The sequence below is a fragment of the Physella acuta genome, unplaced genomic scaffold, assembly GCF_028476545.2.
Source record: "Physella acuta isolate Inbredline_101_S28 unplaced genomic scaffold, ASM2847654v3 ptg001283l, whole genome shotgun sequence".
NCBI lineage: Eukaryota > Metazoa > Mollusca > Gastropoda > Physidae > Physella > Physella acuta.
In genome coordinates, this window is record NW_026732798.1 from 894895 (window position 1) to 919811 (window position 24917).

Below are 24917 nucleotides of genomic sequence, written 5' to 3' on the forward strand. Positions count from 1 at the left end.
AATAATATTCCGCACAAATTATACACATATTGTTTGGCATTCACTTGGTGAGCAATTTTAACACGTTCAAGTAATCAAAAATAGATTAAAAACTATGTCTATATCCCAAGTTGCCATCACCCGTAGTGTTATATAAGAATATTGAGAAAGTTTAGGGGAGATCTTACTTACTTACACTTAATCCTCATCACTCCCTGTGGAGTATAGGGCAACAACAAATTTCCGCCATTCCACCCTGTCCTGGGCGAGCCACTTTAGTTCATGCCAGGTTTTGCCAGTAGCCTGTACTTCTTCTTCCATCTCCCTCCTCCATGTTCCCAGTGGTCTTCCTCTACTTCTCTTTCCGGGTGGGTTCCACTTCAGCGCCATGTTGGGGAGTCTTTTTTTGCTCAGCGTAGGACATGGCCCAGCCATCTCCGTCTCCTCGTTCTAACTTCTGAGACAATGTCGTTTAATCCTGTCCTTCGCCATATTTCCTTGTTCGGGACTTTGTCGTCCCACTTTATCCTGAGGATGCGTTGGAGGGATCTTCTTTCAAAGCCTCTGAGTCGGCTGTCTACTTTTTTGTTTAGTTTCCATGACTCTGCAGCATAGAGGAGTACAGAACGTACATTAGACTTATAGATCCTTATTTTAGTTCTCTGCTGCAGTGAGGATGATTTCCAGATCTTAGCGAGTCTGTTGAAAGCTTGTGCTGCCATTGCTATTCTGGTGGCAATTTCTTTCTCCATGCTGCCATTTGCTGATATATAGCTGCCGAGGTACTTAAAGTCTTCGACCTCTTCTAGCTCTGCTCCATTCGCAAAGGTCTTGAGAGCACTTTTGGTTTTTATTTTCATTAGCTTGGTTTTTCCGGAGTTTTTAGGGGAGATCACTCCCGGTTTATTTTTACTTTTATAATGTTTAGACTTGCATCATCTTCTTCTTCTTCTTCGTTCTTAATTATTAGTGTTGAAGGGGATCGAGATTTATCTGCCAGTGGGTTTGAACTCGAGACTTTGTTCGAATTTATCAGCCATGAGCTTTTTTGCCGACTCGACCACGCCTCCAACACAATTAAGCGTTACGTGTCAACTGGTTATGCGCCATTGAGGCCATTGACTCCGATTTCAGCCTGCTTTTCTTTTTGGATTTGCTTCCATAGCCTTTGTCCAACCAAGAACAAACTACAAGGCAGCAGTTGTTTAATTTTGGAGTTGTCTCTCCTAGAAGAGTAGCTGTCCCCAGCTAACGAGCCTCATCTGCCCGAGGGTTCGAACTCGAGACTTTTCGGTTTAGCAACCATGAGCATTACCGACTCGACCACGCCGACCCCTACTTGCATCATAATATGCTTGAAAAGCTGGCCCCAAATGGCTCCAAATATTTTTTTGCCAGAAAGCATATTTTTCAACAAAATTGAATATTTTATAACATTTGTGCAATAAAGACAAAATGACTCCCAGTTTTATTAAGGCTAGAAATAGTCAAACAAATTCTTACTACTAATTAATACTAATAGTTTCGCTGTCTGTCTATCTATCTATCTATCTGTCTGACAAGAACGCTCTAGAGAAAACACAAGGAAAATAAAAACATGCATAGTAATTCGAAAAACGAAGTATGACGTCGACACATTTAGCACAGAGTAAAAAATAATCTCAAGCCGGATAGTGCACACATTAATATGACGTCATTAATTATCGAGTAAACATTCAATACAAAGGCAATTTGGTCTAATCTAAGTGGTTTGCGTGAAGAATTTCTTTCATACAATTCTTCGGGTAGGGGCGAAGCCCCACCCCCGCGTAAGAACGTCTGAGTCCCCCCCCCCCCCCCCCTCCCCAACTCAAAAGAAATTTCCTCATCGATACTCTATAATAAAATTACCGCCTAATTAATGTGTCTAATCTAAAAAGTGGTTTTCTTGCAATTTCTTTAATGCAATTCTTCGCGTAGTGGCTATGCGCGACACCAGTGTTTCTTTCAGACTTTTTCCTCCACGGAGAGGGGTGAGGGTACTTGAAATTTTCGGGGGCGGGGGTAGAATTTTCGGGGAGGGGGCGGACACTGGAAAAAGTATATAATTATATTTCGTTGAATGGGACGGTAGACATGTTTTTTTAGGGGGGTGGGGGGGGGGGGGGTGGTGTGTGTGGGGGGTGGGGGGGTTGTGTGTGTGGGGGGTGGGGGGTGGTGTGTGTGGGGGGTGGGGTGGTTTTAGTTTAGACTTTTTCCTCCCCGGAGAGGGGTGGAGGTACTTGAAATTTTCGGTGGCGGGGGTAGAATTTTCGGGGAGGGGGCGGGCACTGGAAAAAGTATATAATTATATTACGTTGAATGGGACGGTAGACATGGTTTTTTGGGGGGGGGGGGGGTGGGGGTGGGGGGGGGGGGTGGTGTGTGTGTGGGGGGGTGGGGAGGTTTTAGTTTAGAGAAAAGAGACAGCACTATCAGCCTAGCGCCCGTTGTATCCTTCCTCAACGGGCCATTTTTCTCGTATAATAGTAATTTAGCAAACGCTTTTCTTTTTAAATTAGATTAGTAGAGTCAGGGTGTTATGGTGTTAAGGGATGTTTTATTTTTAATATAATTACAGTACTACACTATACACTTTTGACAACTATTGTGTATTTTATCATGGAAAACAATTGTTCTTTCATTGTTTTACTCTCCCTGTCAATTGCGGCTGACTTTAAGGAAAAGGCGGTTTAAAAAAATATTTGAATTGATAAAATAATTCTAAACGGCTTTTCACCGACTTATGTTCAATACACAAAATGAAAATGAGTGTAATCGATGGTTCCCAAACTGCTTAAATTTTTTTAAATGTAACTATAATTTGATAACTTGCCGAATTTTAAAAATGATTTAAAAAAAAAGGATGATTACATAATACTTTACAATCCTATTAACTAGACCATTCTCGTTCATTATTTTAGTTTCGGTTTGCTGACACAAAAGACAAGGCTATGATGGTGGTGGGTTTTATACTGGCAGTAATAAACGGCGCGATGCACACACTAAACGTGGTCCTGTACGGTCATTTTGTTGGGTCATTCATTGAACAGGGATACTATGACAACGTCGCTAAGGCTAGCTCTGTAAACTTGACCTCTTCACACTCTAGCAGACACTAGTAAGTTACCGTATCAAAACTATATTTCAAAACGTTAAGACATACTTTTTCTATAATCTCATTTTTATTCCATTTTATTCAAATGAAAAAATATACTTGCAGTTATAATAATCAAAGCATTTACCCTAATGGTAGCCTACAAGCAGCAAATGATAGCACATTCACTGAAGGTTTGCAAATCGACATCTTTCGGAATTCCCAGAATATTTTCGTTCTAGGCTTTGGTAAGTCTAATTAAATTATTAAAACATATTTTGACATACGTTTGTTTTTTAAAACGTGTTGCAAATATAATGTAAAGTATTCTGTTAGACTGGACAGATTAAGAAAAGAGAGAAATTTGTAAAAGTAAATAAATTTCTACACCTTTATAAGAAACAATTGTAAAGTCTAACATTCACGTAACGAAAAAAAAAAGAAAAACGAATAGAAAGTGTGACATAACAATTCACACAAGCACAACATACTCTATATCTACTATAAAAATGGGATGAATATAATCTCGAATAATCATAAAACCTAACTTGTAGACTTCATTAAGATTTTCGTAAGTGAAAACTGAAATTCAAACCAAATTTTAGACGAAATGTGTCACGTTTTAGTTGGGTCTAGGATATTAAACACCGTCATTAGCCACTAGATGCACTGCCAAGTCCATTAACATCCTGCGTAATCGCCTTACTTTAGATGACATATTATACCTATCTTTACCCATATCATTTTCACCAAGTCTAAACATAATACTAACCAAAATCATATCCCTATCCTTAACCATCTACCCATTCCTACTCTGTATTGTATTTTACCTTGATTTCTGTGTGTTATAAATTGCCAGCTACACTTCTTAAACAATGACTTGTTTTATCCACGACCCAACTCCGTCTTGTTTCAGGTCTGTCTGTGTGTGCGTGGGTGTGTGGAGCGACCAAGAAAATTTTGTTCACGGTCTCAGCCCAGCGCCAAGTGATCCGACTGAGGAAATCTTTTTTCTCCAACATCCTTGTCCAGGAGATTGCCTGGTTTGATGACCACAAGACGGGAGACTTGTCTGTTAGGATGACAGAGTAGGTTCTTTTTTACACTCTTGATAGATATACCAGATTGTGGTAGGATGACAGAGTAGGTGTTGTTACACAATTAATTTATCAAATCTGGAGACCCACTGGTAGGTTGGCAGAGTAGGTTTTGTTACATAATTAATAAACCATATATGGTAGGATGACAGAGTAGGTTTTGTTACACAATTAATATACCAAATGTGGTAGAATGACATAGTAGGTTTTGTTACACAGTCAGTATACCAAATCAGGCAGGATATCAGTAGGTGTTGTTACGCAATTAATATACCAAATCTGGTAGGATGACAGAGTAGGTTTTGTTACACAATTAATATATCAATGTGGTAGGATGACAGAGTAAGTTTTATTACACAATCAATATACTATATCAGGATTGCGAAGTAGGTTTAGGTTCATAATCAATCTACCAAATCAGGTAGAATGACCGAGTAAGATTACTTCCTCAATCAATATACCTTATCAGGAGACTTTATGGTAAGACGAGAGAGTAGAATTACAAATAAAAGCAATATATCTAATCAGAAGATTTGTCAGCTTGTTGGCTGAGTAAGTTTTTTTACTAAAATAGTGCATACAACATAAAACAAATCAGTAGACCTCTCTAGGTGTACAGAAATTTACGCTTAAAAACTATCACATTTCTTACAACAAACAGCATTCAACTTGGCTTAAATGAAGCCACCCTTTTAAACGATTAAAATATGTGATAAAGTGTAGTCCGTCGTCATCTGTGGAGTGGCCAGCACTTTACCACATTTGGCTCGTACTTAATCTTTTCTATCTTTTTGTTATTCATTTAAATTACGCTGTATCTAATTTTAATGTCTAATCTAATATTTAATTAGATTAAAAAGTGAACGGAAAGTTTCATTAGAAGTGGGTTACATTAATAAAAAAGATTAGCCACCAACCCTCAAACATGTTTGTAAAAATAAAATAAAATAATCCTTAAATAAAATATAATAATATGTGATAGAGTGTTTGAAAACGGAAATTTAAACCTCGAAAAAGGATATTTACTGCTTTCTAGCTTTAAATAAATTTTTACCATACTGAATATTAAAAGTTTATAGTCGGCTAAATTTACCACCTATCACCCACCCCGCCCCTTCCACAGAGACGTAAATCTGATCTACAGAGCTATAGAAACAAACTTACCCATGGCCGCACAATGGTTCTCCTGCGGTATTATCAGCTTAATCATCGTTTTCATTTTCGGTTGGAAGCTTTCATTTGTGATGTTGAGCGCCTTCCCCGTTCTTATTGGTGGAGCAGCTGTAGCCAATAGGGTGAGTCATGTGTCAACAGGGTGAGTTATTTTTCCGATACGTTGAGTTAAGTGGCCAGCAGAGTGAGTCATGTGGCCAAAAGGTAAGTCCTGTTACCAAACAGGTGTGTTATGTGGCCAGCAGAGTGAGTCGTGTGGCCAATAGGGTGAGTCATGTGGCCAAAAGGTAAGTCATGTTACCAAACTGGTGTGTCATGTGGCCAGCAGAGTGAGTCGTGTGGCCAATAGGGTGAGTCATGTGGCCAAAAGGTAAGTCATGTTACCAAACAGGTGTGTTATGTGGCCAGCAGAGTGAGTTATGTGGCCAATGGGGTGAGTCATGTGGCCAAAAGGTAAGTCATGTTACCAAACGGGTGTGTCATGTGGCCAACAGAGTGAGCCGTGTGGCCACTAGGGTGAGTCATGTGGCCAAAAGGTAAGTCATGTTACCAAACGGTTTGTCATGTGACCAGCAGAGTGAGTCGTGTGGCCAATAGGGTGAGTCATGTGGCCAAAAGGTAAGTCATGTTACCAAACGGTGTGTCATGTGACCAGCAGAGTGAGTCGTGTGGCCAATAGGGTGAGTCATGTGGCCAAAAGGTATGTCATTTGGCCAGCAGAGTGAGGCTGATAGGTTGAGTAATGTGGCTAACAGGCTGGGCCATGTGGCCAATAGCTTGGATCATGAGGCTAGCAGAGTGAGTCATGTGGCCTATAAGGGTGAGTCATGTGGCCATTTTGATTGGTCACTTAGTCAACTGTTCACTGTGTAAATGACTAAGGTGGCAAAAACTGGTTAATTTAAACGAGATGCGGCTAATCGATTGAAAGATATTGTGTTCATTAACTGCCATGTAGCTTAAAACTTTGTTTCCATCAACAGAGTATTGGTAAAACCAGCTTGAAGGAGAGAGAGGCTTACGCCAGGGCTGGGGTTGTGGCTGAACAAGCTTTCTCCAACATAAGGACAGTCGTGGCTTTTGGTGGGGAGGAAATGGAGGCAAAGAGGTAAGTCATCGTATATATATATATATATATATATATATATATATATATATATATATATATATATATATATATATATATATACATCTAGTTTTATTTGAATTTGAGTCATTGGGCAACTAAATCTTGTATTTATTTCTACGTAAGATATCACGAAAACTTAATACACGCCCACAAATACGGAGTGCAAAAAGGGATTATAAACGGCATAGGACATGGAATACTTTGGTGCGGATTTTACTTAAGCTATGCGCTGGGCTTCTACTACGGCGGTCAGCTGATCAGAAGTGGCGAGTACACAGTGACTTCCACAGTTGTGGTGAGTAGTCCGTTGCTTGAAGTTTTTGAATTTCCAACTTTCAAAGACTTCGATGGGAAACATTATTTTAAAGTGTAGAAGAAGGTCAGTTTTGAAAACGGGATGCGGCACGTTTCACTCCTCTCTTTGACTTCAACAAATTATTGCGAGAACTTTACAACAAATTCATACCACATGACAGAAAGGGCTCATCCCAAGTACACAACAATCATTCGATGTGACTTTCTATAAACGTTTAGAAAATATTAAAACATACTTCATTTAAAACAATATAGTAGAAAATAGTAAAACATTAGATGTAAAAAAATATCATTTAGAAAATAGTAAAACTTCTTGAGGTAAAACTATATCGTAAAAAATAATAAAACCTATTTTGTGTAAAACAATATCGTTTAGAAAATAGTAAAACATATTTGATGTAAAATAATTAAGCTTCGTGAATGTTCCAGGTGTTTTGCTCCACCGTCATCAGTGGTCTGTATTTAGGTTATGCTATTCCTGCAACAAACGGTATCTACGTTGCAATGGCTGCGGCAGTCAAGGTTTATCAAGTTATTGATAAGGTGAGGTCGATTTCATGTTAGTTTGTTATCGAATAAAAATGCGATTCAGACATATATTTCTAAAAAATATTTTGATACAAATATAAGACATTTACTTTACTTGTTTTAAACACATACTATTCAGTGTTTTTTGTTTAATTTAATTTTTTATCTTAATTTTATCTCTCCATCGTTTATATTTCATAGTAAATTAAAAAAAAAACATATTTACTTACAAATTAAAAAAAAATCTTTTAAAATTTACTTTTTTTACACGAATAAGCAATACTTTGATATGCTTTGCAGAAATCGTTGTGTGACAGCAGCTCTGCAGAAGGTGAAATGCCGGCGCAAGTAAATGGTGAAATTCTGTTCCAAAATATTTGTTTCTCTTACCCATCAAGACCTGGGTTACAGGTACTCGGACATTTTTCATATATTCACATCTTAAAAACTAAGCTGAATCCGTATGATTTTGTATTTTAAAATATATTTTACTGTGTTATGAAATATTTTCATAAAATTTAACAAATTTCAAACAATAAAACTGTTAATAACTTAAAAACAATGTGGGTTATCATATCTGTTTAACATATTAATGAAGCTATTAACTTAATACGAGCTGAATACCCATGAACTTTTCAATGTACTTTTGAAGGATAGAAAAGATTGGCACTTAACATAAATCAACAATTCTTTGCAATTTCTAGTGAAATAAATATTAATTTTACAAAATGTGATATTAAAATGAATTTATAGAAAGGGATAAAAGAAGCGGAAATTTTTAATAGGCGCAACCAAAACCCTTACTGGAAGACACCATGAACCACAAACAAAATCCCATAACACCCGTTTCACACCCAACATCACCTCTGTTACAAATACCACATATCTCCACTACCTCAAATGGCATAAACCAAAGCTCACCCCAGCAACATCAGCATCCACACCCAATCACTAATCCCACACCATTCTCATGTTTCACTTAACAGAGCATCATAAAACGCAGTGGGTGAAAAAACACACCACCTCGCTTTACGCCTTAAAGCACACAAACTCAACCAAACACAACCCCCCCCCCCCCCAAAAAAAAAACCCGAATCCACAGGTCACCTCACGCTCCGAACGTAACCAACAACATAACCACAACACCACACCCCACCCCGCAAAAAAAAACACTACAGCCTACAATATACATTAAAACCCTAAAAATATAATTAGATAATTCTACTCACTCAGCTATTTTAAATACTTATCAGCTTAGTTCTACCATTCTAATCCAGAACTTCATTTGCAATTATGAGGTTAATACGTTTCCATAATATACATGAATATCATATATTATTTATGTTCTTTTTTCAAATAAGCTAACACATAGAACCTTGGGCGATATACTTATTTAACGAGATCTCTACTAAAAACTGTATAAATAGGCTAAAATCTACTTTGCTCTAAGGTTAATAATGGGCAATAACTAATTGAGACAAAGTGCGTAGACAAAGTGCACTTAAGTCACTTATAAAGGCGTCACTTTCCTGGTAAAAAAAAAATTCCGACAGGAAAACTATTTGCAAAACTTGTAAAAATATCAAATAAAAACATTTTATATTTTCATTACTGGAAACTCTGTAGGTGTTGTGTGGTATTGACCTTCATGCCCTTAAAGGTCAAACTGTTGCCTTGGTTGGTGCTAGCGGCTCAGGGAAGTCTACAGTTATACAACTCTTATTGCGGTTTTACAAACCGAATATTGGTCAGGTAAGTAAATTGGGAAAATACCAAAACACTGGACAGTTAGACACTCAATAACATAGGACTAAAGAATACATGAAGCACCCAATACATTTAGGCATGTTGAAATAGAATTTAAAAAAAAAATAATTTATACAACAGATATTAATTGACGGCCATGACATTGAGAGCTTAAACCTCCGATGGTTACGTCAGCACATTGGTCTAGTCAGCCAAGAACCGGTACTCTTTGCTACGACAATCGCCGAAAATATCCGGTACGGTCTGAAGGATGCAAGCATGGAAGACATCATTCAAGCAAGCAAAATGGCCAACGCCTATGACTTTATTATGAAGCTACCTAATGTAAGATAACCACCGTATAGTCTGTATATTGCAATCTGCGTTAAATCAATTAACAAATGTTTAAAATCTGAAATATTTTTTAGCAATTCGAGACGTATGTAGGCGAACATGGCGCCCAACTAAGTGGAGGACAGAAACAGAGAATCGCCATCGCCCGAGCTCTGGTCAAGGACCCAAAAATTCTTTTGCTGGACGAGGCGACCTCAGCACTGGACACTGAGAGTGAGGCCATCGTACAAGATGCTCTAGATAAGGTATTGTAATGTTGCGCACAATCTGCTTACAACAAAATTTAGTTAAACTTGTGTACAATAAGCTTAGGGGAAGATAAGTTAACAAAACAGCTGATTAACAACTCGCGGAAAGAAGATACATTGCTTTCATCATTGTTTTCTGTAAATTTATAAAATAGTAATTTTACTTTGGTAGTCAAGTATGATTCATGCGATTGTCTGCGCTGACCAAATAATTTCTCAGGGTCAGTAAAGGCCGAACAACGATTATCGTCGCTCATCGACTTTCGACCATTCGTAACGCTGACAAGATAGTGACGCTGTCCAAAGGTCGAGTGGTGGAGGTGGGCACCCACACGGAGCTGATGGACAAACGGGGAGTTTACTACAACCTCGTTTCTTCACAGGTCAGATCTTCGTTATACGGAGGGTATTTTATTAGAGATTATATCAACCTCGTTTCTTCATAGGTCAAACTTAATTGTATGCTTAATTTTTCCAGTGCTTGCTGATACAGATATTTAAATCTTAATTAATGACTTAATTACGTTTGTTTAAAAATAATTTTAATACTGAAAATTTGTATTTGTTGAACACAGCGACGAGGGGGGTAGAAAATAATAGGCATAAACAAGTACAATACAATAACTTCGTCAGCAGACTTCACTATTTTTAGTGATTAAGAATAACAACATATTGTTTATAGACTAAGAATTAGTATAACGCAATTTTAGACAAAGTTCGTTACATGTCTAATAAAGCTACCATAGATTAAACTTGGGGGACTAGAATTTTTTAAAGTGGCACATCTTCAGTTTTCGCTGTGAGAATAATATCTTAAAATGTATTATATTTTTTCGCTTGTTTATTTATAGTAAGACTTATTTTATCTTTGCTGCTGATCAGATGCAACAAAGTGAGTATCTTCCTTAATGTATAGCATTAACTTTTTTATGTATATCGTAAATTTTTTTTATTAGATTGTATACTTTTTTCATAATATTATTGTTTATTAGTTATACGGTGATTTAATGATCAGAGGACTAGTTCAGACTGAAGTTAAATTACACTTACTTTAATTTCTTGTTTACCATTTATTGTTGTTAAAGTTGTGTAGCCAGAAGGGTTGGATGTTTGACATTTACTATTGTCTTTTCTGAACCATAAATAAACAGTTGTGATTGTGTCTGAAAATAATGCGATCCATAAAATGTTCTTTTTCAAACATTTTAATACACTATTTTATCTTCTTTTAGTGTTATATAATAGGTGTAGTGGTTGTCTATCGAAAGCTTATACAAAGCTATTTGAGGTGGGGTTGGGCCAAATATATCATATCTTAGGTTAAATGTGCACCAAATCCTACACTCAACATTGTCATAAATCCTTTTTCACTGCATGTTATTATTGCATCTCTATTTAAATCAAAAGATTAATTTAAAACTAAACTATATGTTTTGTCAACTGAGATATTTTTAAGTTAAGAAGAGTAAAGTAAATTTTAATCTGCCTTAAGTGAAACAGAATGATGAATCAATGAAGTGTGACCACCCAGATAATCAACCAGCTCAACTGATCGACGACCAGCTGTCCGTTAAACTCACTCACATTTCACCCGATCAAAAAGTAGGTATATCTACGTCTTTCTGTGGTCGTACCCAATAATATAAAAAAGATAATATTTATTAATTTTATTAATTTAATTGAATTAGCATCAATAAAATCTTATTAGTAATAAATGATAAGAAATTCATTAAAAAAACCATTTTATAGGGCAAAGAAAACATTCAAGGAAGTAAACCCATGTCAACTAGACACATGTTCTCACGCTTGATCAAACTTAACTCCCCTGAATGGATTTTCATCCTCTTTGGAACACTGGCCAGTATCATCAGTGGGGCTGTGATGCCACTTTGGTCAAACCTGTTAGCCCAGTTCTCTAAGGTTGTTACCATGTTATGTGCCTGCCTTTTAATAGCTTGTTAAAACTATTGCTACAGTTGCTGTCGTTTACGTTAAAGCTAAGTAAAGTATGGTTTAACCAGTGACACATTTTGGAAAAAGTACCGATTTTACTTTCGGATTATTCCATTAACATTTACATATTGTTACTCGATTGTTTCATCTACTTCATCTACAAGATGTGATAAAATAATTTGGTTACATATACCATTTATTTGATGCTCAAACTGTTCGTTGCTCTTCAAACTAGGTTTGCTGAACGAGCTTGACAACGCTTATTATGTTGAACTTGTTTAATCAACCTTTTACTTTGAATTTTATTGTTTCATAAATTTTGACACGCACAATTTTAAAAAAAAACAACTTTTTACCTTATTCAGATCTTGTCTTATCCCGACAAACAAGAGCAAGAGAATTCTCTCAACACCTTATGTCTTCTAGTTGTCGGGTTGGGGATCATGAACTTCATGGGGAAAGTTTTACAAGTAAGACAAATTAATTTTTTTTAAAATCTTTAACATTGAGAATTATTTACAGAAACGACAATATAAGTCTTTAAAATTTTGAACTTCATCGGAATTATTTTAATGAAGAGCAACTTGTAAAAAAATCCTGCAATTCACCGAGAAAGCTTTGCGTGTAAAACCAATTATTTGTTTTAAATCTGCAGCGCCATCGAGACAATTTTCATAGAAGAATTTTTCTTTTTCAAGTTAGTACCCTAAACAGAGTTCGTCAGTGGACAATAAGTAACACACAAAATATTGTAAAAGACAAATTTCCACATTGAGCTTAATAAGAATAGATAGCAATGAATAAAATTGTTTAAAATATCCACCTAATGGTAACTTAATGAAACTCTGTAGGAAACTGTGCATTGTTTTGGCATTCATTCAATGTTGATAGCTTATTTTGATAGTTGTTTGTTCTTAAATTGAGATAATGAAACATGCGCTAATCATAATTTGGCAGGACTCCATGTTTGCTGTTTCTGGGGAGTCTTTAACGACTCGATTAAGGGACATTTTCTTTCGGTCATCTCTTCGACAGGTAGATTTTGATTTTATTGAGTCAATGTAAACTTGTCCTTTTGGGATGTTTTAGTTATGAATTGATTTAACCTAGAATTATAGTTAATGAGGAAGACATTTGTGTTGGATAAAATCTGTTGATTAGGAATGGAGGAAGAGGTCGGTTAATTATAAGTATATATTTTCGTCTTATCTATTGTTTTTATTCAGTCAGGGGGATTGGGGTTGGGCGGACAGTTTCCGGAAAGAAACATTGATCTAGCTATGTATTTGTATTTTTTTTTAAATACTATGTCAAAAGGTTTAGAGTTGATTGATAGACATATTTCAAAATTAAATATATTCCAAAAAGAAACATTGCTCTAACTATGTAGGCCTATTTGGATTTTTAAAAAATAGTAAGTTTTGAGTTAATTGATAGACATAATTCAAAATTAAATATCGATAAGATATGTTAAATTGTATTTAAAATATATTTAAAAAAAAAGAAAATATGTTGGTTTGATGACCCGAGGAACGCCACTGGAGTGCTGACTACAAGGCTGGCAACACAAGCTTCCAGAGTTCAAGAGGTAATGACATTCCCTACGTAGAACCTGACATGTGAAAAGGGTGGCATTTTACCTCAATATTTAAATAACTTATATTCAATGAGGGTTTTCAAACAAATTTAGGTTAAAAACCCATACCAAAGTTTTACCACCTAACATAATAATGAAAAACACTTAATGTCTGAAATAAAATAAAGTAAAATAATAATTACATTTTAATTACGTACGTGGCAGACTTTCACTTCCGCCATAGGGATGACCATCAACTCAATCTCTGGGATTGTGATTGCCTTGGGGTTCGCCTTCTACTATTCCTGGAAGTTAGCGTTCGTCATCGTGGCATTTGCACCAACCGTTATCTTCAGGTACTTCATCTATGTAAAATGTTTTCATTTTAGTTAGCTTAGTTGTTGCCAGAATAAATTTTCATCATGCATTATCACGGACACAAAAAATCTAGACAAAAATTTATAATAAACGTTAATCATCTAAATTTTATTGTATTCTAATGAATGTAATTATCTAACGAAATGACATTCTCTAAAGTAAATATTATCATCGCTTGTTTTTGTAGTGGTTATATGTATTTCTCTCCTTCTAACATTATTTACAACGATTAAATAGCGGGAGGATACAAATAGTCTTAACCAGTCGTATATCAGACAAGACCAACAAAGCTTTAGAAGAAGCTGTAGCGGTAAGTAAATTAAGGTAGGATAATTTGGCTAGCCGTACTTTCAAACTCAAAATATCGTAAACTCATAATTAAGACGGAAGAAGTATGTCGAACGAAAAGGTCTTCTAAATTTATCATGTATTCAATATTATAAAGGCAAATATAATTTTAATTGTCTTGGACAAGTTGCTTTATCGAACTGCCCATTTCTCTAGCACGCCATCCAAACCATCTCGAACATTCGGACTGTAGCAGCCCTGACATTGGAGCAGAAATTCTACCAGATGTTCGCCACCAGACTGGAAAAGGCGCCACACACGTTTAGTGGTGACATCATTTGTAGTGGGATCATGTACGGGTTCTTCATGATGATGCCATACTTTTCCTTCTGTGTGATGTTTGAGTGTGGGTACCTTCTAGTCCAGACAGGGGAGTTGCCATTTTATGATATGATACGGTAAGATTTTATCTTTTTGTGTAACAGTAAATAGTGAGCACAAATGTCATAAATGGTATCGCAAACATCACTTCTGAAATTTTCCGGTCGTAGCGCTTTTATTTCTTTCTCAACATTTATGTTGTTTATTATGGTCAGCAAATAAAAAAAATGACCAATTTATCTTAGGCATAAAAGTACAAAGTCTATTATTTATTCAGATTCTATTTGCTATGTTGCTATGTTTTTCAAAGGAATATGACTTTTTTTTTGTCTTGCAGAGTTTTCTCGTTTGTGACGGTGTCTGTGTTCGCCCTGACAAGGATCATGGTACAGATACCAGACACCACACTCGCCAGACTGGCGGCCCAGACCATCTTCACCTCGGTGGACAGCGCTCCTAGCGTGGCGGACAGTCAAGGGGGATCTGTGAAACTTGATGAGGTTTGTTTTCTGTTGTGATGATATTTCCTTATTTTTGTGTTGTGTTTTTTAAATAAGTGCCAAGCATTGACTAAAAAACCAGACCTCCGGAGAAGAATCCAGGTCCTGGAAATGAGATGTCTATGTAGGCTCATTGTGATCTCATACAGAGATCGAATAAATAATGAAGGCAGTAAAATGATACCGATTATGATTCGTCCAACTGATAATCTACTGAGAATAGTCAAAGCAATAAAACAATTGCGATTGTATTCGCATGTCACATGTATTAACGGCCTTTCCGAAACAATATCCCAAGCACTGTGAAAGGAAGGGAAGGTAAAGGCGTCCATAGCTTCTACCAGGCATCTCCACGAACAAAATGGAAATTAAATAGAAAATATATACTTTATACGATGTCCGCCCCCCCCCCCCCTCCCCCGAAAATATAAAGTGCCCCCCACCCCACCGAAGAAAAAAGTCTGGAAGAAACACTGAAAGCGTCACTGGATGTTTGGCGTTAAATTGGAATTAGCTGCCCATTTTAAAACTACAGAGAGCAGCAAAGCAGCAGCGATCCCGACTAGGGTTTAATGATGATTATTGCCTGACTGAGGAAATATGAAAGCTGTGTGTATTTAATTCATCTTTAGTGATATCTTGCATACTATGTTTGTTTCTGTTTAACCTTTTAATGCACTGAATGATTAGTACTACAATATTTTACTATAAATAAATAATACATTGTTACTTTATCCCTTTTTCAAAGTTGTCAATACAAGAATATTTTATTTCGATAGGGTGCCTTCAAAAGCACACTTCAGTTTAATGGAATTCGCTTCCGGTATCCCATGCGAAAAGAAGTTCAGGTATTAAATGGCCTTGACCTAGAAGTTCGCCCCGGACAAACGCTGGCGTTGGTGGGTGGAAGCGGATGTGGGAAAAGCACAATAGTGCAACTAATAGAGAGATTTTATGACGCCCAGGAGGGCAGCATTGTAAGTAGCGTCAGTGTATTTTGTTGCAAGTCGCATCAGTGTAAGTAGCGATATTGGTCAGTTTAGTTATTAGCCTTATTGTTAATATTTTATATTTTAGAGTAGTTAAACATTGTTTTGATAGCATAAAAACCGAATATATTTTTATAGAAAAACTCAAAAGTTAAATCGATGCTTTAGAATATTAAGATAAAGAAAGGTTAAAAGACTAAACGAAATTTCAGCTTTTGGATAATCACAACATCCTTGACCTTAACGTTCAATGGCTGCGTATGCAAATCGGCCTGGTGTCACAAGAACCAGTCCTGTTCGACAGAAGTCTGGCTGAGAACATCGCTTACGGGGACAACACGAGGGAGGTGGGCATGGAGGAGATCATAGAGGCAGCTCGGACAGCTAACATACACACGTTTATACAGTCTCTGCCCTCGGTGAGTTTATACAGTCTCTTTCCTCGGTGAGTTGATACAGTCTCTGTCCTCGGTGGGTTTATACAGTCTCTGCTCTCGGTGAGTTTATACAGTCTCTGCCTTCGGTGAGTTTATACAGTCTCTGTCCTCGGTGAGTTTATACAGTCTCTGCCCTCGGTGAGTTTATACAGTCTCTGCCCTCGGTGGGTTTATACAGTCTCTGCCTTCGGTGAGTTTAAACAGTCTCTGCCCTCGGTGAGTTTATACAGTCTCTGTCCTCGGTGAGTTTATACAGTCTCTGCCCTCGGTGAGTTTATACAGTCTCTGCCCTCGGTGAGTTTATACAGTCTCTGTCCTCGGTGAGTTTATACAGTCTCTGCCCTCGGTGAGTTTATACAGTCTCTGTCCTCGGTGAGCTTATACAGTCTCTGCCCTCGATGAGTTTCCTTAGTCTCCGCACTTGTTGAATCTATACATTCTCTGTCCTCTATGCCCTCGGAAAATATGGTATCTCTGCCCTCCGTGAGTTAGTTACCACTTATTAATGGTTTACACATCTGTACAACAAATTAAGTTTTAGACTGTCTGTAGTGTAGGTGTTTTTGGTCTTACTTCCCTTTCTATAAGAATATACAACCTCAACTTAAATTCTAGCTGGGATAACACTCTAGTTATATCTGGCTGAGCTAGAAATGTATTAGAGGCTTTGATGTTCACAGGCGTTCCCCCAAGCATTAACACAAACAAGATACAGTTATTTTGTTAGACGACGTGGTCGGAAAGTAGAGCATATGACAGTTAACCCAAGAGCCTCAAAGTTAAATACGAGTTCATGTCCGTAGAAGAACGTCCCTGAGTCCACCCAGCTCATATCTCTATTTGACTCATGTTGAGAAAAGCAAAAGCGGATGAGCATAGCACTGACCACATTATCTATTCATATGCCGAATGTACTTTTTATTTAAAAACCAACGATACATTTATCAAACTAAACAATTATAAGAGAAATTCTAACATCCTCCAATTTCATCGTTAGGATACGTGGCCTTGTGGACACAACATGTGGTATTGAAATTTGTACCTAACAAAAGTAAAACTAAATGTTAGCGATTGTAAACTGAACATTCGTGCAAGTTGTTTGTTAAAGTTAAAATGTCAACTCTAGGGCTACGAAACAAATGTGGGGAATAAAGGAACACAACTAAGTGGAGGACAAAAACAAAGGGTAGCAATCGCGAGAACTTTGCTGAGAAATCCAAAGATTCTTCTACTAGACGAGGCCACGTCAGCTTTGGATACTGAGAGTGAGAAAGTGAGTACTTGCTTTAATAAAAAAAATCTCAAGTCAACATGCTATGCACGTGTGTGTTTGTTTTGAAATATCCTTACACCATTAGCAGTTGGAAATGAACACATTCAAATGACTCAATTCTACCAAATGCTAATTAATTAACTGACTTTTTAATTAAAAAATAATATATAATAACACCAGGGATAGAAAATTGAACATCGAAAATGACTAAATCAAATTACCCCTATCACCAGGTGGTGCTGGAAGCGTTGGACAAGGCCAGAGAAGGTCGCACGTGCATCACCATAGCTCACAGGTTGAGTACCATCAGAAACGCAGATCGCATCGCAGTGTTAAAGAAAGGCGTGATCCAGGAGTTGGGCACACACGAGCAGTTGATGGCGAGTCGTGGGGCGCTGTATCGTATGATGAAAGCCCAGACCAACAGATCATGTAATGACAAGGTTTAGAACTTGGACCGGATAAACTAAAAAATAGTTCGGATCAATATAATTAAAAAGAAATTCAACTCATGCCTAATGCTTCTATTAAAGAAAACAACAATGTGAATGCAGATTGTATGGACATCAGTAAGAGCATTATTGTTGGAATACACGGCCTTTTGTGTGAAAAAGCCATTTGGTAAAGCGTTTGTGTTTGCGTTTGAGTTTGTGTTTGCGTTTATGTTTTCTTTTGTGTTAGCATTTTTGTTTGCACTTATGTTTGTGTTTCCGTGTGCGTTTTCAGTTGTGTTTGTTCTTTTTTGCCTTTTGGGTTTTCGTTTTCGTTTGCATACGTGTACGTGTACGTGCACGTGTACGTGTACGTGTACGTGTATGTGCAAAATGTGTATGTGTAGTTTTTTGTGTTTGTGTTTGCGTTGATTGTGTTTTTGTGTTGCATTTGTGTTTTCTTTTGTGTTAGTGCTTGGCTTTGTTCTTTTTCCAAGTTGGTACATTTAAGAAAGATTCACCGTGGCTGAGCACGGGTATGCAGCTAGTAAGGGTATATGAGTATTTGTATTTGGTGTTTTGTCGGTGTTATCTGCGACAGAAATGTCTTAAGATTTTTTTTTCGCCTCAAGTCTTTCAGAAGTCGGCCTGGTCAGTCTACTTAGTGTATTGTTAACTTTGTGTCAGTGTCTATGCTTGTTCTGGGTAGGCATCTTGTTCTATCGCATACGTTGTGATGTGACAAGTGTTGTAATTTATAACAAATAGTTAAGTAGAGTTGGCAAAATAAATCATGTTAATGACCTTTTATTCACTGTGAGCAATAATGTAAGATTAGTATTTAAAAAAAAACACACACACACACATGTCTAATAATTATTAACTGAAACAGTTGGATTTTCGTATACATCTTGAATAAAACTTAATTTAAAACAGTACATCCTATAGTGTACATGGTTAGTAGCAATCTAATTTTTTAAATTGTTTATCGATTGTATAATGATTTTATTGTATAGTGGAAAAGATTATATTAAAGATCGGTTAGCCTTTTATTTCATTTTGATTAAGAACGTTTTTAATTATATAAAAAAAACCTCTTTTAAATTAGTACTTTAAAAAAATTAATACATTTCAATTTATTTGGTATCTCTATTCAGACGATATCGTGTTGGAGCTTTGTTCTACTTGTGACTTATTACCTGTGACTATTTTCTGAGACTTTATTTTCTGTGACTTTTATTTATGAGTTGTGTGATCAAGCCCTGTAAATGTTGCTATATATAATAAAAGTTAAAAAACGGATTTTTGACAATTTGGTTTTTTCCTTAATGTAAAAAAGGCTTCCAAATAATTAGCCTGAATGTTTGCTTAAGCTAGTAAACTTTCAATACGTTACAATGAAATAATAGATTTTGTCTTAACGAATTTTAAAATTATATATTAGAAAGAGTTGAAGCTAAAATGATCAACTTTGAGATTTAGTAACACAATGGACATGCTTTCAGGAGCGTTAGGATTTAAAACCAAGAGGTTTTAAACGGCTACTCAATCGCGCAATAAAACATCTGTGGGTGAGATGGGATGGGAGTGGTTTAATGAAATCATTACACTTAAAGTTTTAGCATGAAGCGAAGGAGAGAATATCTTGCCACACGATCTTTATCTTAATATTTATTTTCTATTATGTTAGGATAAGCCCAACCTGCTCTGAGGGGAGTACATGACCCACGATAGGGGAACTTAGCATATTGCTGATTAAATTAGCCTGTCGCTTGACCTCCTTTTTTTTACCGTCGACATGGTAATAATGGCTGCCGAAAACGACGATACCGTGATTCCGTTAATTTAACAATGTTTCATGGTCATTTCAGAAATATATACTTAAAATCGTTATTTTTGCGTATTATTCAAAAATACCGGTCTAGTTTCAACAAAGGACGCTAGTTTGATGCAAACTTGCCTTTTGTACATTTTTTGGTCTAATCGCTGAGAATATCGAGTAGAATATAATAAAAGTAAGCAAAACGTGAATTGCTTTATTTAATATTGTTCTAAACATACTGAAAAGATATTCTAAACTATAAGAAATTATTTGTTGCTTTTAACTAAACTAATGTCATTGATAATTTAAAAATCATATTACAAATAACTTGATCGAGACAACAGCGAACTAAGCACGCCCATTTCATCTGAACGGCCGTGAAAGGTCAGTCGCATCACAACAACACTCTTTAAAAAACGAACCCGCCATATCACTAAAAATCGGTCATATCATCGTAGCCATTTAAAAACAAACAGGTTTTTTTTTCAGAAATAATTTTTTTAGGCTACGGGTATCAAGGACAAATAAATTTAGTTTTTAATTGTTTAATTAATCTTGAACAATAATGAAGTTTAAATCTTAGGCGACACCCCAATTAAATTATCCCCCTGGTCAGTGAAACATACGAACTCTATTTAATATGCCACACGCGTCTTTGGCACGAACGGGGAAAGATGATGATCATGATCAATATTTTTAGAGTTATTCTGACATCTCTCTACATACTACACTTGGATACAACTTCACACGTTAATTTAACAACAATCGTTTCTGTGTGTAGTAAAGTTATATTTCAAAGTAAACGCTATTAACATTTGTGAAATTTTCTGATGCCCAATGTTATAACACCCTTGAATAGTCCTTTTGGCTTAATTAACATTTGTATTATTATACGTCAAACAATCGACCCTTTGAACCATGCATGAAAGTACAGCTGTCATTTTAATTGGCTTTAGAGACACGTGGCGTCATATCAAAGTAAAGGGTTATAGAGCTAAACTCTAGGCCAGCGGGTTCCAAACTTAGAAGCATCTCCCTAGGGAGGGGGATGCTAGTGCTAGGGGAAGAGAAACTGTTTAGATATGTTTACATTATTATAAATAAAACAGATAACTCCTCTTCAAATCTGCTTTAAAGTGTTTGCAATGTATTTGGTATTTTGTTCCAAAGTCGAAGGCAATTAATTCCATCCTAGGCTTTAAGATCAATATTGAAATAAATAAATAATGCTTAAGTTTTCGAAATTAACAAAACTATATTAATCAGAGAAATACATACATTTTGTGGGACAGGACACGGGAGAATCACGAGCATAATTGTATTTTGCGTGACGCAAAATTATTTTGTTTTTTTTTCAATGGAGGTACAGTGACAACAAGTTTGGGAACCTCTGGTCTAAATATAGACGCAGCTTTTTAATTTTCCAGAATTATACTTCACAATTAATAAAACATAATTATCTCTTTAATATACAGCTAACGCGATACTTTATGACAGATGTCGTCGTTAGGATAAGGCCTGACAAAACTTTAATGGGAGCCACAATTACACGACTCAACGTTCAATCAATAAGCTAGCTCATCAGCCAGGCTTGGTGTTTTACACACTATTAGAGCTCAGTAGATTTATGAAACACATGTTACCGACACATAAAATATAGCCATTACTTATTGTTCCGTATTAATTAATCGCGTCTTTTGATCCTTTATGAAAAGTCGTTAAAAATAAATTACAGTTTGTGTCTTCTGTTTAAAATTAGAAATGTTTTATTTTACATTTAATGAAAAAGGATTTTTACATAATTTATAACATTTATTTTTAAAATTCATTTTCTTTAACTCTGTGAATCGTCTTTCATTTTCTTGAATTAAGGCCATTATATTTTAAACGAAACTGTACGTATTTTTTTATATTTTCAAACGTATGTGTTAATCCCTTGGCTTATGTTAGTTGTTTTAACCATATCAACCGAAACCTGAGGCGGACTAAACACTAATGTTAAAAAAAAATATTAAAGTATTTTTTTTTCTGGGTTGTGCGATGACTACTTATTCTTAGCCTCAAGTTAGGGGTCGTACATAAATTACGACACACTCAAAGGGGGATAGGGGTCCGTAATTTTGTGACGGTCTGTGATGAGGGGGATGGGTTAAGATTTTGTGGCGTCCCACTTTTGCACAATAATACCTTTACTAATATTTAGGAAGAGACCCACGCTTTTCTTTATAGTTATTAAAATAGTAGTGTAACATTTATTAACTACTTTTTAGTGCATTATTACATAAAAGCATGTTATTAAAACGTTGTTTTTAAATTATTTCATTACTTTAATTTTTAAAATTTACAATAGAGTTGCATGACTAAAAACCATTGCGCACCTAACTAACATGACGTAGCGCGTATAATATTGCGGAATAGTTGGATAAGACTTCCTGCTTATTTGGACACAATTTTAATTAATTTATAAAAAATTAAGTAGGCATCAAATTAAGTCAAATTTAATTGTCAGATTTCATTGTCTCCATGTCTTGACCCACGTGCCAACTTTGAACCGGATCTGTCAGAAGTGCCCGAAATTTTGCCCGGGCGTTTCGATCGAGACAGAAAGACAGACTGTCGACAGACAGAGGACGCAAGTTAATTAAAGTTAAATAAAAACTTGTAAAAATATCGATGTTTTAAGAAAAATTCATCTGCAATTTTGAGGTGAAGGGGTTGTAGGCTGAGGTGTGACGCAATTTTAGGGTGGGTTGGGGGGGTGTCTGAGAATTGTAGGAGGTAACAGTTTCCAAAAAAAGCGTGACGTCATTTATGGATGACCCCTTATGTTACATTCATAGCTCACAGATGATCTAAATATTTGAGTGCCCGAAAAGCTGGGTTTTTAAAAAGAATAACATGCTAATCGTCATTCAGATGTATTATATTTATTTGTAGGTTACATATTTTGTGTTAGTTGTAACACATAAGCATACGATGTTAATCAACTAAAAACGTGAAAGTCCACAAAGAAGGAACCATACTACATCCCACTTGGTTTTACAAGTGTTTACATATCCGAATCCTTTCACCTCTATTCTGTATGTGTAGATTGTAAAAGGTTGAGCCTAACCGATATAAAATTATAAAATATGTGTTAATGATCTACAGAACAGGAAACAAAAAGGTTTTACGTTGTAGAAACACTAGCAGATCGAAACATTTTGATTGTCTCCTTAATGCACATAGATTACTAATTACAGTCCCCCGATACTGTGCGCGGATAAGCAAAAAGCATCTTGGCGTTCACCTTGAATTGATTATCATAAACGTGGCTAAACTTAACACTTAAGGTTATTGTTGATTGAAAAAAAGTATTGAATACATTTTTCAGAACTACACAGCGGTGATATTAGTATTGATGGCAAAAGGTTATAAAATTAATATCTAAATATTGATCATTACGTACTACACAGGGTGCACGCGACATTTGACAGTTTAAATGCCTACTGTGAATAACGCATATAGTTGCCGGTGACAGCTGAGTAGAAGCCCTTGGTGGTCTAATCTAATTCACTGTGTGTTATACCTAGTCGTTGTTCTCAGTTCTTATCACTCATTTTAGTCGTTTTTAATTTATTTAATTCAGTTGGATCTTTCATCATAATCAAGTAAGTTATTTTTAAGACTCGATGACAATGCACCGTGGGCATACAATGTGACTTAGCTAGATGTTTAATTAACTTTAAAAAAAATTGATAACATTTTCTTTTATAATATACTAGCTTTACGCTCACTTATGCACACATTGTTTACGGTTATTTGGTTTGCTATTCGTTTTTCCGATCGATTCTGTTTCATTAAAAAATATTTAAAAAATAGCAAAAAACATTGCTAAAGCCCGATTGCACTTAAAGTACCAACCCCGTTTCTGTTACATAGGAATTTAAGAGAAAATTTAGGGGAGATCACTCCCGTTTTATTTATTCATGTTGTTGACCCGTGCTTTTCTTCATATAAGTGACCCTTATCGCAAATGGAAAAGATCCTGAGAAGAGAAGACTCGTGGAGAATGAAAAAAGTAAACCAAAAAGGGGAAATAAAGAAGTTCGATACTGGGCCTTGGTAAGGAGCATTTTAATTTGATTTGATTGTAAATATTTGTCGATGCTTAAACATTTTACGGTACTGTTAGACAGTGGGTAACTCTCTTCCTCCATACCCAAGCTATCTATTCTGAGGTTTCCTTAACACAACCTACATTATATTTGTATTCCTTTATCTAAAGTTTAGATGCGCTGATACTCGAGACATAGTCATGATGTTGACTGGAGTTATACTTTCTGTTGTTAACGGCGTTGTTGGCACGACCAACCTCATAGTGTTCTCGTCCTTCATCGGCTCATACATAGACAAGACCTCCGCTCAGAATCTATTTTCTGACGTTCAGGAATATTTTGGTGGGAGAAACGTGTCGCTTGCCGATGTGTGGAATAATCCACAGATACTTAGGTGAGATTTTATTGCTCACCAAAGAACTTTATAAAGTGTGAATTTTGGCTGTATCTATGAATATGGCTTTGGAAAAATCCTACTGATTATATATACTTGCAGCGCTATCGTAATAAATAAGCTACAATTTTGTTATTTGCAAGCAAATAGTTATCATTACATGTTAAAAAAAAATTTAAAAAAATGAACGGGTCTCTTTATGTGAATAAACCGGCTTTAGTATAAATAATGCGTCTGTTTGTATGAACAATGCAATAAGACATATCCACATGTCTTTAAAATTTAGGTAAACATTTCAAAGTAGTTTAAAATATCCGAGGTGAATAGTAAATAATAACGAGAAATATATTTAGAAGTAATGAAAATATATTCATATAAAATGATAGTCTCCACCCAAGTGTTTCACTGAAAACATTAAATTTCTCTAGGCCCTACTGTGAAGACCTGGTCACCTACACCAACGGAAGTCTGGATTGTGAAGATCTTGTTACGAACTTAGATAATTCAGATGAAGTACTCGACGCCATATTCAAAAGTTTGGGTGAGGTTATAAATATATTATGTTACTCTATCGTCATAGCACATACAAAGCTTATGAATCTATGAAAATCGAAAGTTTTTGTTAAATAAAATGCAAACCAGATATTGTGACATATCATTTGCCTTTTCCACAACAGTAAATGCCATATTTCGGTGAAACATTTGCTAGTGACA

General features: G+C 35.9%; 1 protein-coding gene across 1 annotated transcript; it reads left to right on the forward strand.

Moving 5' to 3' along the window:
• Window positions 1–2993: 2993 nt before the first annotated feature.
• Window positions 2994–17908, forward strand: LOC131958003 (ATP-dependent translocase ABCB1-like). The gene is made up of 26 exons (XM_059322879.1): window positions 2994–3118; window positions 3221–3342; window positions 4011–4182; window positions 5315–5486; window positions 5590–5651; window positions 5938–5962; window positions 6082–6162; window positions 6348–6472; window positions 6617–6788; window positions 7238–7351; window positions 7637–7747; window positions 8963–9088; window positions 9224–9427; window positions 9511–9686; window positions 9911–10090; window positions 10536–10576; window positions 11177–11286; window positions 11434–11604; window positions 12003–12107; window positions 12595–12672; window positions 14096–14337; window positions 14598–14760; window positions 15540–15737; window positions 15962–16168; window positions 17313–17459; window positions 17693–17908. The coding sequence occupies exons 1-26, from the start codon at window positions 2994–2996 to the stop codon at window positions 17906–17908; spliced, it is 3645 nt and encodes a 1214-aa protein (XP_059178862.1).
• Window positions 17909–24917: the final 7009 nt, after the last annotated feature.

Coding starts and splice junctions, on each gene's coding strand:
- LOC131958003 (XM_059322879.1), top strand. CDS start 2,994: ATGCACACACTAAACGTGGTCCTGTACGGTCATTTTGTTGGGTCATTC. Junction 5,487..5,589: donor GAGCAGCTGTAGCCAATAGG/GTGAGTCATGTG, acceptor GTTACCAAACAG/GTGTGTTATGTGGCCAGCAG. Junction 6,163..6,347: donor TGGATCATGAGGCTAGCAGA/GTGAGTCATGTG, acceptor TTCCATCAACAG/AGTATTGGTAAAACCAGCTT.